Source organism: Megascapheus bottae, chromosome 3, assembly GCF_031878675.1.
Source record: "Megascapheus bottae isolate mThoBot1 chromosome 3, mThoBot2.hap1, whole genome shotgun sequence".
Taxonomy (NCBI): domain Eukaryota; kingdom Metazoa; phylum Chordata; class Mammalia; order Rodentia; family Geomyidae; genus Megascapheus; species Megascapheus bottae.
In genome coordinates, this window is record NC_143511.1 from 6,333,866 (window position 1) to 6,347,098 (window position 13,233).

Consider the following 13,233-nt stretch of genomic DNA (forward strand, 5'->3'; position numbering starts at 1 on the left):
GAAGTTCACAGTTTTATCAGTAAAACAAATATAGTATCTCTAAGTCACTGTGCTCAAGGTTAAGAGCAATGATTATTCCAGCTTTTACTTTTTTTAGGAATTTTACATGTTTGATTCAGGATCTAAAAATCTCTAGGTTTTCAATCCTCCAAACTGTCTCAAGACACAGTGTGCCACAGACTTAAGACTGCTTTTTCTCCATTTTCTGTATTTTATTTTTTATTGTCGGGGTAATGTATTCAGGGATTACACTTACATTTACCAGATAGTAGGTGCATTACTTCTCACCCATTGATACCCCTTCTTATGTTTTTGTCCCCATTTCTCTCCCCCCCTCCTCCCAATCATCTTGTTTCCCTCCTTTCCCTTCCCTATTTCAAATAAACAAATAAACATATATACAATATACCAGGTAATAAAGTCAGATACAGTAACAATATGAGATTAACTAAAGGGCCAAAAAAAAAAAGAAATAACATAGTAGTACATTAAGAGCAACATTCCTATATTTTCTTCAGACAGAAACATTTCTCAAGTGTCCACATGTTCTAGAAGTGGAATTTTTTGGAGGTAGCCTCTTCTTTGGAATGGTCTGATGGAAAATCAGGCCTCTGAAGCAAGGGGAAGGGGAAGAGAGAAAAGCTGAAACGCAAGGTTCATGAACCATTTCAAGCTGGACAGTCTAAGAATGTGCGTGCATGTGTGTGTGTGCGTGTGTGTGTGTGTGTGTGTATGTGTGTGTTTGGCTCAAAAAGTCTGAGTCTTGGTGTGGAAATGAGTACTTGGCTGACCCACCATAGCTTTCTTGCCGTGGGACTGTCAGGAAAGTTTTGACTGGGAAGTACGATTTGTTTACCTATCAGACATAAAGTTCCAGGCACTCAGTTCATTTGGAGCTTGTTCCAGTTTGTGTTTAGTCTGTTCTAGTTCTCCTTTCATTTTGAGGAGAAGCAAGTTGATCGATGGATGCAGCATTGTAGATCTCAGTTGGGCAACACTTAGCTGTTGGACTTGCTTGAGTTACTGGATTTGAGTAGTACACTCTTGCATCTCTTGTTCCTTGGTTGCTAGTCGTATTACAGGGATGGTTTCTCTTCGTACAGACTATGGTTGCTGCTTTAGTTTTCTTTTTTTCACTCTCCCTTAAGCCAGTAACATCATTTAAGATCTGTGAGCTTGCCCTCCAAAGCTTGGATATGTGCTTCCTACTGTTTCGGTCTCATGATTAGCTCATCTCGTGCCATAAACTTCGAAGTCTGTTTCACAGACGAACCTTTTTAGGAAGAGGTTCTTCGTTGGACATCTTGAGTCCTCTTCAGACCCAGGCCACGCGGGTGCCGCCAGTCACTCAGGCCGGTCCCATCATGTTCCCCTTTGTGGGTCTCGATGCCACACAATGGCGCTCTCAGCTGACTATTTCCATACATCAAGAACCACTACTGGGGCCTCCACTGTATGGCTGTCTTTCCAATCTGGTTCTCTTCTTCAAATTTGTCACACTTTACCTAGAGAAGAGGTTCTGGGCCCATGAGACTGAGATAGGCCATGACTTTGGGGGGTTAATTTTTAGTACAGATTTGCACAAGTCTGAATGGACTGCTACTGGTTCCTGGGTCAGAAGACATGGGTCCTGTACTCTGCTATTTCCAAGTGGTGTGGCTAAGACACTTATATTTTTGTTTCTTAGTATAATGAGTGAATGTTGTTCTTAATGTACTATGTTATTTCTCATCCCTTTTGTCATCCCTTGATTATTCTCATATTGTTACAGTATCTTACCTTGTAATCTGGTATACTGTATACACATTTATTTGAAATAGGAAAGGGAAGGGGAGGAGAGATGTGGGGAGGGGATGGAAGGAGGGAAATGGGGACAAAAACATGAGAAGGGTATATCTGGGTATATCTGGCAAATATAACTGTAAACCCTCTATTAATTACAATAAAAAATTAAAAATGTGGAGGAGTAGGGACAAATATAAAACTATACTTGATCTTGGAATAAGACAACTAGTGGAAAACATTTTGATGTCAGATGCATTAGAGCAGTCAAGGCATAGTGAGCATAACCATGTGCCACAAACTCTGGTTTTAGAAAGAGAACAGCTTCTCCCTAGACATGTGATGGGTCAGTTGTCTACTATGGTACTTCTCTTTGAAGTCCATCTGTAATGGGCCATTGGATTCCTCTTGGGATCCTGTCTCTCCCTTCATCAGACCCCAGCCTGGGATGTTATCATGAGGTCTACAGAGCAGGAGAAGAGCCCTATCTTTGAGAGTTACTGAGACTCCTTCCTGGATATTCGGTTCTGCCATTTTTTTTCTCCTTGTTATTAGCTTTAAATTTCTATGCAAATTTATTTCTTAAACATTTTATAGAACTAAATGCATTATCATTTTAGGAATTGAGTTTTTTCTCTGTATACCTGTAAGAAATGATGTAGTACTTTGTAACTAATCACAAATGTGCAGGCGGCTATGGTTTTGATTTGTGCTCCAGAAGTTCATGCAATGATAAAGAAGTATGAGGAAGAATTAGAATAAGCACACTGTCCAGTCAGAGGTGGTTAATAAACCTGAATTTTATTCTATTCTCAGAACCTGAGAAGTAACAGTAAAAGGTTGGCTCTTCTCCCCCTGCCACATCTGACCAATTTAAACTTTGCAGGGTGATTTCTTGTCTTATTAGCTGGGATTTTGTCAATTTTTGCTAGTTTGTGAGCAGGACCAATGGGTGTGAACTGTGAGGATACTAATCTGTAATAGGATACTAGTTTTTAAATTTATTAAATATTTTTGTAAGGGGTGAAAACAGGATGATTGAGAAGGGTGGGGAGAGGGAAATGGGGAAAAAAACGAGAAAGGGTAGCAATGTTCGCAAAGTAATGCACCTTCTATCTGGCAAATATAATGTAGCCATTCTATTAATTACAATAAAAATATATTGAAAGTATTTTTGTATGTTGTGCTGTTACTGAGACTTGTTTTCAAACTTGGCTTTTTTTTTTTTTTGTGGGAGAGAGCTAGGCTAGGTCCCTATCGTTTTGGTGCCATCTTGCTTCCCCCCCACTTTTTTTGTGGGTCATGGGGCTTGAATTTGGCCTGGGAGCTGTCCCTGAGCTCTTCAGCTCAAGGCTACCACCCTACCCTTGGACGGGGTGCTGTCCCTGTGCTCTTCAGCTCAAGGCTGCCACCCTACCCTTGAGCCAAGCCCCACTTCCCATTTTCTACAGGTCAATTGGAGATAAGAGTCTCAGGTTCTTTTGTGCCTGGGCTGGCTTTGAACCTTGATCCTCAGATCTCAGCCTCCTGCATAACAAACTTGGCTTTTTAAACTCGTTCTCTGAATTACCACTTGAGCCACAACTGTATTTCTGGCTTTTTTTTTTTTTTTGCCAATTATGGGCTTAAGCCCAGGGCCTGAGCACTGTCCTTGGATTTTCTCAAGGCCAGAACTCTACCACTTGAGCACCACTTCTGGATTTTTGCTATGTATGTGGTACCGAGGAATCAAACCCAGGTCTTTGTGCATGCTAGACAAGCACTCTCCCACTAGGCCAAACTCCCAGGCCCTTCTGGCTTGTTTTTTTTTTTTCTCAATTTAAGATATGGGTTTTACAGAAAAAACTCATCTCTTATTTATGGAGAAACTATGGATAAAGGAGGAATACTGTACCAATAACCAATGTAATTGCAGTTGTCTTTATTAAAGGCCCTACTCTATTCTCTACCATGGGATCCATCCTGGTCTATCCATGCTCTTTTATTCTGCAGGCTGGATAGCTCTGGAAAATTCTATCTTATATTTTGAATATCAGCTAGCCTCATATTCATTGGAAACCTCCTGAATTGCCTGTAGGAGTTCCATAGGTGATTCAAGGGAGAAGAGCCCTGTCTACTATCATGCATATAGATGCCACTGATAGGGGTTTGTGAGTTGCCTTGTGAAATGTAAAATATCCACCAATAGTGATACATTGTAAATATAGAGTGGAATGTGGAAAACTGATGTTTGGAGCCAAGGAAGCAGTGGCTTCGGGATGTCAAAACCATTTTCATGGATAAAGACTCTGTATTCTCAGTGTTAGGAGGTAAGATCTCAAAGACTGTGATATTCAAACTCTCCTCCCCCCTGGGTTTCCAGTCTGGCTCAAAAAAATTATCTCTCAATTCATTTTTGCAATGAAATCAATTTATTAGAATGCAGTACACAGTTTAATTAACAAGAAGGCATTAGGAAATGTACCTACATATTTTGGAAACTATAAGAATGTTTTTCTTACCTGGGAACAATGAAAATCATGATCCAGTAAATCAGACAAGGTACAATATTTAGAATAGTCTGTTGGGTAAGGAGGAAAGTACCCCAAGATATATACCCAACCTAGCCTACTTTGGCAGAAATTGACTGTACATACAGATTCTCTGGACATCTCTGTCCCTGTCTCCAGCTCACTTGTTTTTGATAGAGTATTGTGAATCCTCGTGATGAGTCTGGAATTGAGCTATCCTGAAGGTCACAGCGACATGTGTGGTAGCTGAAACGTCTTCCCGGCAGTGTTAGAGGTGGGTCTTTATGCAACTGCTGCGAACCATTACTATGCGGAAGCCCCAGTGTGTCTACCATAATCTTCCCCACAGCCCTCATGAGTGTCTGGGCATCAGGTGCTCTGCTCTGGGGAGTTACAAGTGAACGTTTGACTTTGGGCAGGGAGTCTTCCTGCCTTCTGTCTGCAAAGGGCAGACAATTCTGCATGCTTTTCTGCACACAGTGTTCTGGAGAACTCTGTGTCTTCTGTGGGGGAGTTGGGAATGTCTTCCTCCCAATGGCACCTCGTTCATCAACCTGAATAAGGGGGCCAAGCCCACAGGAGTGGGAAGGCCTCAGAGCTGGCTGCCTTTCTTCCAGCAGTCCTGGTGCAAGTTTCTTACAGCCCTGCCTTCCATCAGAGACATTAAACATTTTCCTCTGATTCTTCCCTGTAATCTCAACTTTAGAGTCCTCTGGCAGCTTCTGCTCCTGACTGGGCACTCTCCTTGGTGAGTGGCCACATTTCATTTGAGGAGTTGATACTTTGCTGCTGGTTATGTTCTGGGATGTGGACCCAGAGGCCCAAGAAGGAGGGCTCACTTTGGTGGAGAGTTTGTCAGTATGGTCATGGTGAAACATGCTACCTGTAGGGTGCTGGAACTCTTTTTCCAATTTGACTTCTGGATTTTGAATTTGAGGAGCTGATACTTTGCTGCTAGCTTTGTTCTGTGATGTGGACCCACAAGCTTGAGAAGCCAGGTTCACTTTGGTGAAGACTTTGTCAGTATGGTCAAGTTGAAAGATGCAAGTTGTATAGTACTGAAACTTTTTTTCCAATTTGACTTCTTCTTGTTCTTGAATTTGAGGAGTTGATACTTTGCTGCTAGGATTGTTCTGGGAGGTGGGCCCAGAGGCCCAGGAAGGTGGGTCCACTTTGGTGGAGAGTTTGTCAGTATGGTCATGTTGAAAGACACAAGCTCTAGGATGCTGTAACTTTCTTCCCAACTTTATTTCCTACTGAGTTTGAGGGAATGATACTGTGCTGCTAGTTATGTGCTGGGATGTAGGCCCAGAGGCCTGAGAAGGCAGGCTCACTTTGGAGAGTTTGTCAGTATGGCCATGTTGAAAGATGCTAGCTGGAAGGTGCTGGGATTTTTTTGGCCAATTTGATTTCTGCTTGCTCCTGAATCTCACTAATGACTAATATTTCAGTCTTTCAAATACTGGCTCTTGCAAAATAGAAGCACGAGATGCGGAGTGCCTTTTGTTGGCCCTAGGAGGACCTGAACTGTTTGGATTATTCATTATGATGGCTTCTCCAGTTGATGGACATGTCTCTTCCATCTTCACTATCGCACTTGTCTCAGCTTCTGAAAGCTGGGACATTCCTTCCATGTCTGGAGAGATCCTGCTAACACAGGGGTCTCCAAAGGCATTGCTGCCACTCATCTTTCCTGGCTCACACAGAGCCATTGCTACATTTGCACTTGGCTCAAGTCTGCCCCTCCCAGTCTCCAGAACAGTCCCATTCTTTCTAGTTCTGTGCAGGAAACTGTAGGCAGGGAATTGAATGTCCATATTGTCTTTCTGTCAAGCCTCTAATGTCCAATGGATGGCACCAGACAGAGCTCTGCTCTGAGTTTTTAGCATCTCTGAAGGCTGAAGAAGAGACACTGGACCTTGTAATGTGGGAGATGGCATTTTCTTAACCATCTTCTCCACTAGACCTTTCTGAAGATCTTGACACTGGAGATCACCCGAGAGTCAATGGAGGCTGAAGCAGAAACAGCAGGCTGTGCCAAGGGCAAGGCAGGGGTTGCATGGGAGGCGAGAGTCCCTGGGTCACTGCTCTGCAGTTGTGGATCCCACTTGTGCCTCACCCTGTATCTTACAATATGTGTTTCTAGAATCAGGAGTGTTTTGGGATCCAGGAAGGAAAGCTCCTGGGAGGTGTTTGTGATGGATGGCAGACACTTGTAGGATGACTGATCGCTGGGATTTACATGGGCAATGGAGTGGGGAGAAGCATGGCTAGCAGTGAGGCAGGGTTGCTGCACACACACTGAGATCCTGCTCTCCTGAACCTGGTTCAACTTCCCGCCCAGGTGGGATGTCAGGACTTTTTCTACATGTCTCTTGCATGGGGTTTTAGGTAAATAATTGCTTGCCCCTGCAGATGCCACTTTCTTACATTTTTGTGGCATCAGACAGTCGCTTGTTGAAAGGTTGTCCTCCCAACCCTTCACTAGGATGCTCCCTGAACTCCAGGCTCCATCTTCAGAAAGCTCCCTTTCCTGATCTTGCCTCCCACCCTTGCGTGTGCCATTCAGTGCTAACATTGCTGGAGTCTGGGATGGCTGTGGTGGGGGTTCATGCATGCACAGTGCCTGGCACTGACCGTTTGCTGTCACTCTGCCTGGAGTGTGCATCAAATCCTGGGAGCCTGCCTGTCTGAAGCAGCCAGGCTGTTGTTTGTCTCTGGTGATGGCTTCTTTGTGCTCCTGGAGTCTGGAGTGGATAGAATCACCACAAAGGCTGGAAGCCATCCTGTAAGTCTGGGAGGCCTTGCTGACCTGGGGAAGGATGGCAGTGGGCTGGCTAAGTGCTTCTGCAGTTGTTTGTAACTTAGAAGCTAAATCTTTCCTCCAGTTTAATTGCTGAGGAGATCTTTCTAGATCTTGGTGCTCATTTATAATGAATGGTTGCTGAAGTGGAGGATAAGGTACATCCCTATTGTGGGGTTGGGAAAGTGGTGGGTGATTTTGGATAGAGCATGGGAGGGGGGGCTCAGTAGGGACCTGAGCTGCTGTTGGTGGAAAGTTTTGTGAGCAAAGTTCAGCTTCATCCGTATCTTGGGGCAGATGCTCTGCCTGGGAAATATATGGGGCATCTTCAGGCTGAGGCTCAGCCTGGCAAACATGGTTGAATGCCAAAGATGGACATTGGTCAGAGGATGATCCATTATAAAGCCAGGCAGTGTGCAATAAGGACTCACTGTGCAGGGAGGGCAGGCCCCAGAAAAACTGGGTGCACTCCTGCTCCAAGCGGTTTCTGTGTTCCCCAGGTACATGGAGCTGCTGAGGTCCAGCAAGCTGCTCTGGTTTTCCTTGTATGTCCCCAAACAGTTGTGGGGTATCAGGGCCTTGGTCACTGTCCAGTGAGCTTAACACATTCCTCAGAGAATTCCCCACTCTGTGTACTCCCTCCTTTGCCCTCTCCTGACACACTTCCAGTGTGAATTTCTCACTGCTCTCTATCTCCAGCAGCTCCTGGATGTCAGTGTTGGTAGATGAGGCAGAAATCAACCCACCCTTGTCGGGTGGGGTGGTACCTGATGGTGCTGTCTTCAGATCACATGGTGGAAGACTGAGGATTGGATCAGGCAGAGGAGGGAGGCAGGCCACAGGTGGAGGAGAGGAGGCTGGACTAGAAGAATGTGCAGGTGATTCAGATATAATGCCTCCTGGAGGAATCAAAGGCTCTGGAGGTTGAAACACACTCTGGGTTTGTGATCCAGAAGGATCTGAGGAAGAGATCAGGACTGGTGACAAAGGAGAGGTTAGAGCATGCACGCAGTCAGGAGCTGGGGAGGCCCGTGGCGACACAGTGTTCGTAAAAGCATCCTCCTCAGGCTGCCTTGGTGACTGATGGCCTGCAGTACATTCTGAATCAAACATCTCACCTAGGCCATCTCCTCCTAAGAGGTGATGAAAGCTGCTGGGGTCATGGAGATTTCCTAGGTAGCTGTAGGAGATAGGAGGCAGAAACTGCAATCAGCAAGCCAGGCTCAGATGGGTGGATAAGAGGGACAAGCATGAGTATCTCTTGTTCATGGCTAGTTTTACAAACACCTTACTGTCTTACATCTGGTTGTTCAGTCATTTCCCAGACTAATCTGAAGTCTTCCCCATCCATTCTTTGGAGAAAAAAAGCAGGCAAAGGGATACATGAGAATCCTAGTACAGAAGTGTAACTAGGTCATAAATCTCTTCCAGCTGCTTCTGGGAACTTCTGTGATCTAGAAACAGAGCCAGGAGTTATGGCACACAAAGGAAGGCCCTTGCTTCTTATAGGTGGCTAAATGAAATGTCTACTTGTGAGAGACCATGGGAAGTCTACACTAGACATAGTAAACCAAGCCTGTAGTCCTTCCTGGGAGTCAAGAAATTCGGGTTCAAGCCCAGTCTAGGCAAAAGAAGTCTGCAAGATTTCTTCTCAACAAATGACTGGAGATAAATGTCTATCACCCTACTGTGAAAAAAGCACAATAGGTGGCTGTGGTGGCATGAACTACTTGTCTTCTTCAGACACAGGAAGCACATGCTGGACACAGGCTGGACTGGTAAGGAGGCCATCCTGGCCTCCACATAAGGTGACACTGAAAAATACCTAATGCACAAAGGCACTGAGTGCATGACTCAAATGGTCCTCTGCATAGCAAGCACCAGGAAATAAAAAATAGGTCCCAAGCCTCTGCCCACAGCCACAGTATGGAAAGGTAAAACAGAATCACAGCACTTCATTGCTTATATGGTACCTCTTTCAACCTCCAAGATCTTCAGAAATTCCGTGTAGGACAATTAAAGACCCTCAAAAATGGGTCCATAGTAGGGACCAAACATCTCTCCTCCAATCCATGTAGCAATGTTCCCCAGGCCCCGCCCATGCTCTCATGTGGCTACAGGCATCACCTGACCCACTGCACATCATTCCAAGCACAGAACCTGAAAATTGACCCCAGTTCTGAAGTCCACTGCAGGAGCCTCTCTCAAAGGCCTCTGTCACTGACTTTGTCTAAGATCTGGCTCTCTGCTGAGCACAGTTGCTCACACCTGTAATCCTAGCTACTCAGGAGGCTGAGATCTGAGGATCAAGGTTCAAAGCCAGCCTGGGCACAAATGGACCTAATACTCTTTTCTCCAATTAATCTTCACAAAATGGAAAGTGGGGCTAGACTCCAGGGTAGGGCAGTAGCCTTGAGCTGAAGGCCTCAGGGACAATGCCTAGGTCCAGTTCAAGCCTCATGACCGACCAAAAATAAAATAAAAAAAAAAAAACCTTACTGTGCTTGTCAGAAACAAGATCCTCCCCCCTCAGGAGGAAGGGCACAGCCTACCTTTCATGGTGCTGCTCTTCTTCTGGCTCTTGATCTGTCCTCTCCTCTCCACACGACACTAAAAGACAAAGAAAGACTTGGGTCCTTTCCTCCTCCTGACATGGTACGGATGTTCACATTTCCTCAGCCTTTCTCTGTTTTGAAAATTATTCTGCCTCTCTTCCTTGACCTCATGCCTATTCAAACCCTGCCCTGCCCTACTCTTGCTTCTTGACTTGGAAAGTAGAAATGACAGTGGAGAGAAAGAGTCATTTTTGCTAGGTCTGGCTTGGGAGCTCTTACCTTCCTCAGCTTTTTCTGTCTGTCAGGTGGAGGTAAAGGTGGGTTACCGGGTATGTAAGGGATTATTAGGTAAAAGAGCCCCAGTCCACACAGAAAGGCAAGGATCATATCCATTGCCCCAGTGGTGGTGCTGGGGGTCAGCCATGGGGTACTGTCGCTCTTCAGAAAAAAGAGAAGGTTCTCCATCATCTGAATCGCACTGTCGCTCTTGAGCAACTGAGCTGTGGGAGTTGTCCTCAGGAGCAGGCAATGAAGCTCATTGTCACATCACACACTCAAGCATCTGTGATGTGGCCTCCTTATCACAAAGGGTCTCTGAGAGGGGGAAGGGCAGAGAGGAAGAGGCTGCTCCACGGCCCCTTCCCCCTCCCTGAAGACATCCCTCACTCTTTTTGGCTTTGTATATCCCCATTTCCCCACTTCCAATTCCACTTGTCCAACCTGTCAAAGACTGATGTCAGCCCATTCCCTGTGCTTTGCTGTTGAAATCTAGCACTGCCCAAGTAGTTTATCTTTTGTAGAATCCTAGTTGGAACCCAGCACCCTCACTATTTTCAAAGAAAGTAAAACTGCAAAACAAAGAAATTGTTCCAAAAGCAGTTCCATTCTCTTATAAGGGTGGAAAAAACAAGTACATGCTGGGAATGTGGTTCTGTTTGCTGTCCTAGCATGCATGCAGCCTTAGGTTTGATTCCTCAGTACCACAGAAGCAGAAAAAGCTTAACATGGTGGTATGGTTCAAGTGATAGAGTGGTAGCCTTTAGCAAAGAAGCTCAGAGACAGTGGCCAGGCCCAGAATACAAGCCCCAGGCTGGCCATTGCCACCTCCCCCCTCCCCCGCCTTTTGCCAGTGAAAGAATTATCTATAAGCTTTAAATGATTTGAAAGTTTGTTGTTTCATTTTTTTTAGGTGTGAGGCTTGAACTTGGGACTTGGATTGCTGTACCTGAGCCTCTTTTTGCTTGAGGCTAGCGCTCTATCACTTGAGCCATAGAGCCACTTCCTGTTTTTGAGTGTTTCATTGGAGATAAGAGTCTCCTGGGGACTTTTTCCTAGGCTGGCTTTGAATCATAATCTTCAGATCCCAGTCCTATGTAGCTAGGATTAGAGAGGTGAGCCACCAGAGCCTGGTTGATTTAGAAAACCAACCAACAAAACTTCTACTTTAAACTAGTTCAGATGACTTAGAATGTGGCCTTTTCTCATAATTTTACCAGTAATCTTCTCACCTGTCACTCTGCGAGAAAAGCACAATGAGATTTTTCAGAAAGAACGAGGAAGTCACAGAAGGCATTTCAACCTTGCTGCAGAAAGTAGAGAACATTTTCAGGTAAAAGATAGAAGTTTTGGGGTTAGGATGTAGTTCCATGGTAAACTGCTTGCTTACTGATTGCAATATCCTGGGTTCGATCCCCAGTACCACAAAAAAAAAAATTCAAAAAATAAATAAGTTTTAAAAAATTCAAACAAAGAAAGTTTTTTTTAAAATTTCTATAATGTTCAATAAAATGATCACTCAAGCCTTTGAGGTGAATACTATTTTTACAGATCATTCATTCATTCATTCTTTTTTTAAAACTAAATATCTGGATGACTAGTTTGAATGTCCTTCAAACTACTTTTCAAGTCTATTTCATTGGAACTATGTGTCAATGTAAACAGCATAAGCAGATCTACTATTTAGGCTGTTTGGGACTCTTTTTTTTTTTTTTTTTTTTTTGCCAGTCCTGGGCTTGAGCTCAGGGCCTGAGCACTGTCTTTGGACTTTCTCAAGGCTAGAGCTCTACCACTTGAGCCTCAGCACCTCTTCCAGCTTTTATCGAACCTGGGTCTTGGTGCATGCCAGGCAAGCACTCTACCACTAGGTCAAACTCCCGGCTGTTTGGGACTCTTAAATAATGACAATGTGGCAATCTTAATCCCTCTAGACTTTCATGAAGATCAAGGTGCAGATTTTAGTCATCAATCCCACCTATAAATCCTAATCAAATTAACATCTGTGTGATCCTTATAGACCATTAGCTTCTTAAGCTAAAAGTGTTTTTCTTCCACTATCAATGCCATCATTATGCTTTTTTTGTGGTAAAAATAAGGTTTCCTATCAATGTTTCTAGTAAAGAAAAAAAAATCATGTAGATACACCTGAGAGAAACATGTGTTTCCAATTTTTTTTTTTATGTGGATCATGAGACTTGATCTTGGCCTGGGTGCTGTCCCTGAACTCTTCAGCTCAATGCTACCACCCTCCCCTTGAGCCAAGCCCCACTTCCTGTTTTCTAGAGATTAATTGGAGCTAAGAGTCTCAGGTTCTTTTGTGCCCTGCTGGCTTTGTACCTTGATCCTCAGATCTCGGCCTCCTGAACATGTTTCTGTTTTCTGATCTCTATTTCTGAAATGCTTCCAAAGTTTTTCTTTTTCTAATTTATTAATCATAATTATATAGTCTATCCTCTGGGCTAACTGTACAGTACTCCCATCTTTTATTTTCCATCTTTTATCACTTCGTATAATTATGCAAAGTGATAGCAAAAGCACCTTTTTCACCCCACTTGTGTAAAACAACAACAAAGAAAGATCTATATGTGGATTCCAGTCCCAAAATCATTTCTTAAATGATTTGACTGCTGAGTTACAAACAACCCAATTGATTTGCTGGATTCACTTTGAAGAAAATAAACATTATTTTGCTGATTTAAGAAGCTATACACTCTATTAAAGGAGTTTTCTGTCATACTATAATTTCTATAAAACACGGGGCTGGGAGTTTGGCCTAGTGGTGGAGTGCTTGCCTAGCATGCATGAAGGCCCGGTTTGATTCCTTGGTACCACATACCTAGAAAAAGCTGGAAGTGGTGCTGAGGCTCAAGTGGTAGAGCTCTAGCCTTGAGAAAGCCCAAGGACAGTGCTCAGGCCCTGAGCTCAAGCCCAGGACTAGCAAAAAAAAAAATACTGTAGACAGGAACCTAATATAATGAAATAATAAAGTTACAGAGCAGTCAGACTTAGAACAAAATTTCTGGACTCACCTGCTCTCATAGAATTCAAGCGTATTATATGACTAATGTGACATCTTCAAAAGATCCCCAATTGTGTTACAAATCTGTAAGCTTATCCTCCATGTGATGTCCATACCCTACCTGTACTTGGGTGTCTCAGAAATGATACTCACATTTTATACATCTGAAAAGAACCCTTGGTGTCTATTTCCTGAGATTTTAATATCCCCTCCCCCCGCCCTGAGATAAGTGACACACATGATAAAGGGGCAATGAGGCTGAGACTTGAGTGATTCCAGCAATGGATC

The 13,233-nt window shown here is 44.0% G+C and overlaps 1 protein-coding gene and 1 pseudogene across 9 annotated transcripts in view; both read right to left on the reverse strand.

Annotated features, from left to right (window-relative positions):
• Window positions 1-548: 548 nt before the first annotated feature.
• On the reverse strand, window positions 549-1,303 carry LOC150064884 (pre-mRNA-splicing regulator WTAP-like; annotated as a pseudogene).
• Window positions 1,304-5,541: 4,238 nt separating this feature from the next.
• Window positions 5,542-13,233, reverse strand: part of LOC150064885 (spermatogenesis-associated protein 31E1-like) — a 72,186-nt gene continuing 64,494 nt past the window's right edge. For all 9 annotated transcript variants that reach the window (XM_090329511.1, XM_090329515.1, XM_090329513.1 and 6 more), the window contains 2 exons: window positions 9,648-9,705; window positions 5,542-8,275 (listed from right to left, as the gene is read on the reverse strand). In XM_090329511.1, the coding sequence (XP_090185637.1) occupies window positions 6,253-8,275; window positions 9,648-9,705 (2,081 nt within the window). In that variant the 3' untranslated portion in view covers window positions 5,542-6,252. The remainder of the gene's footprint in view (window positions 8,276-9,647; window positions 9,706-13,233) is intronic.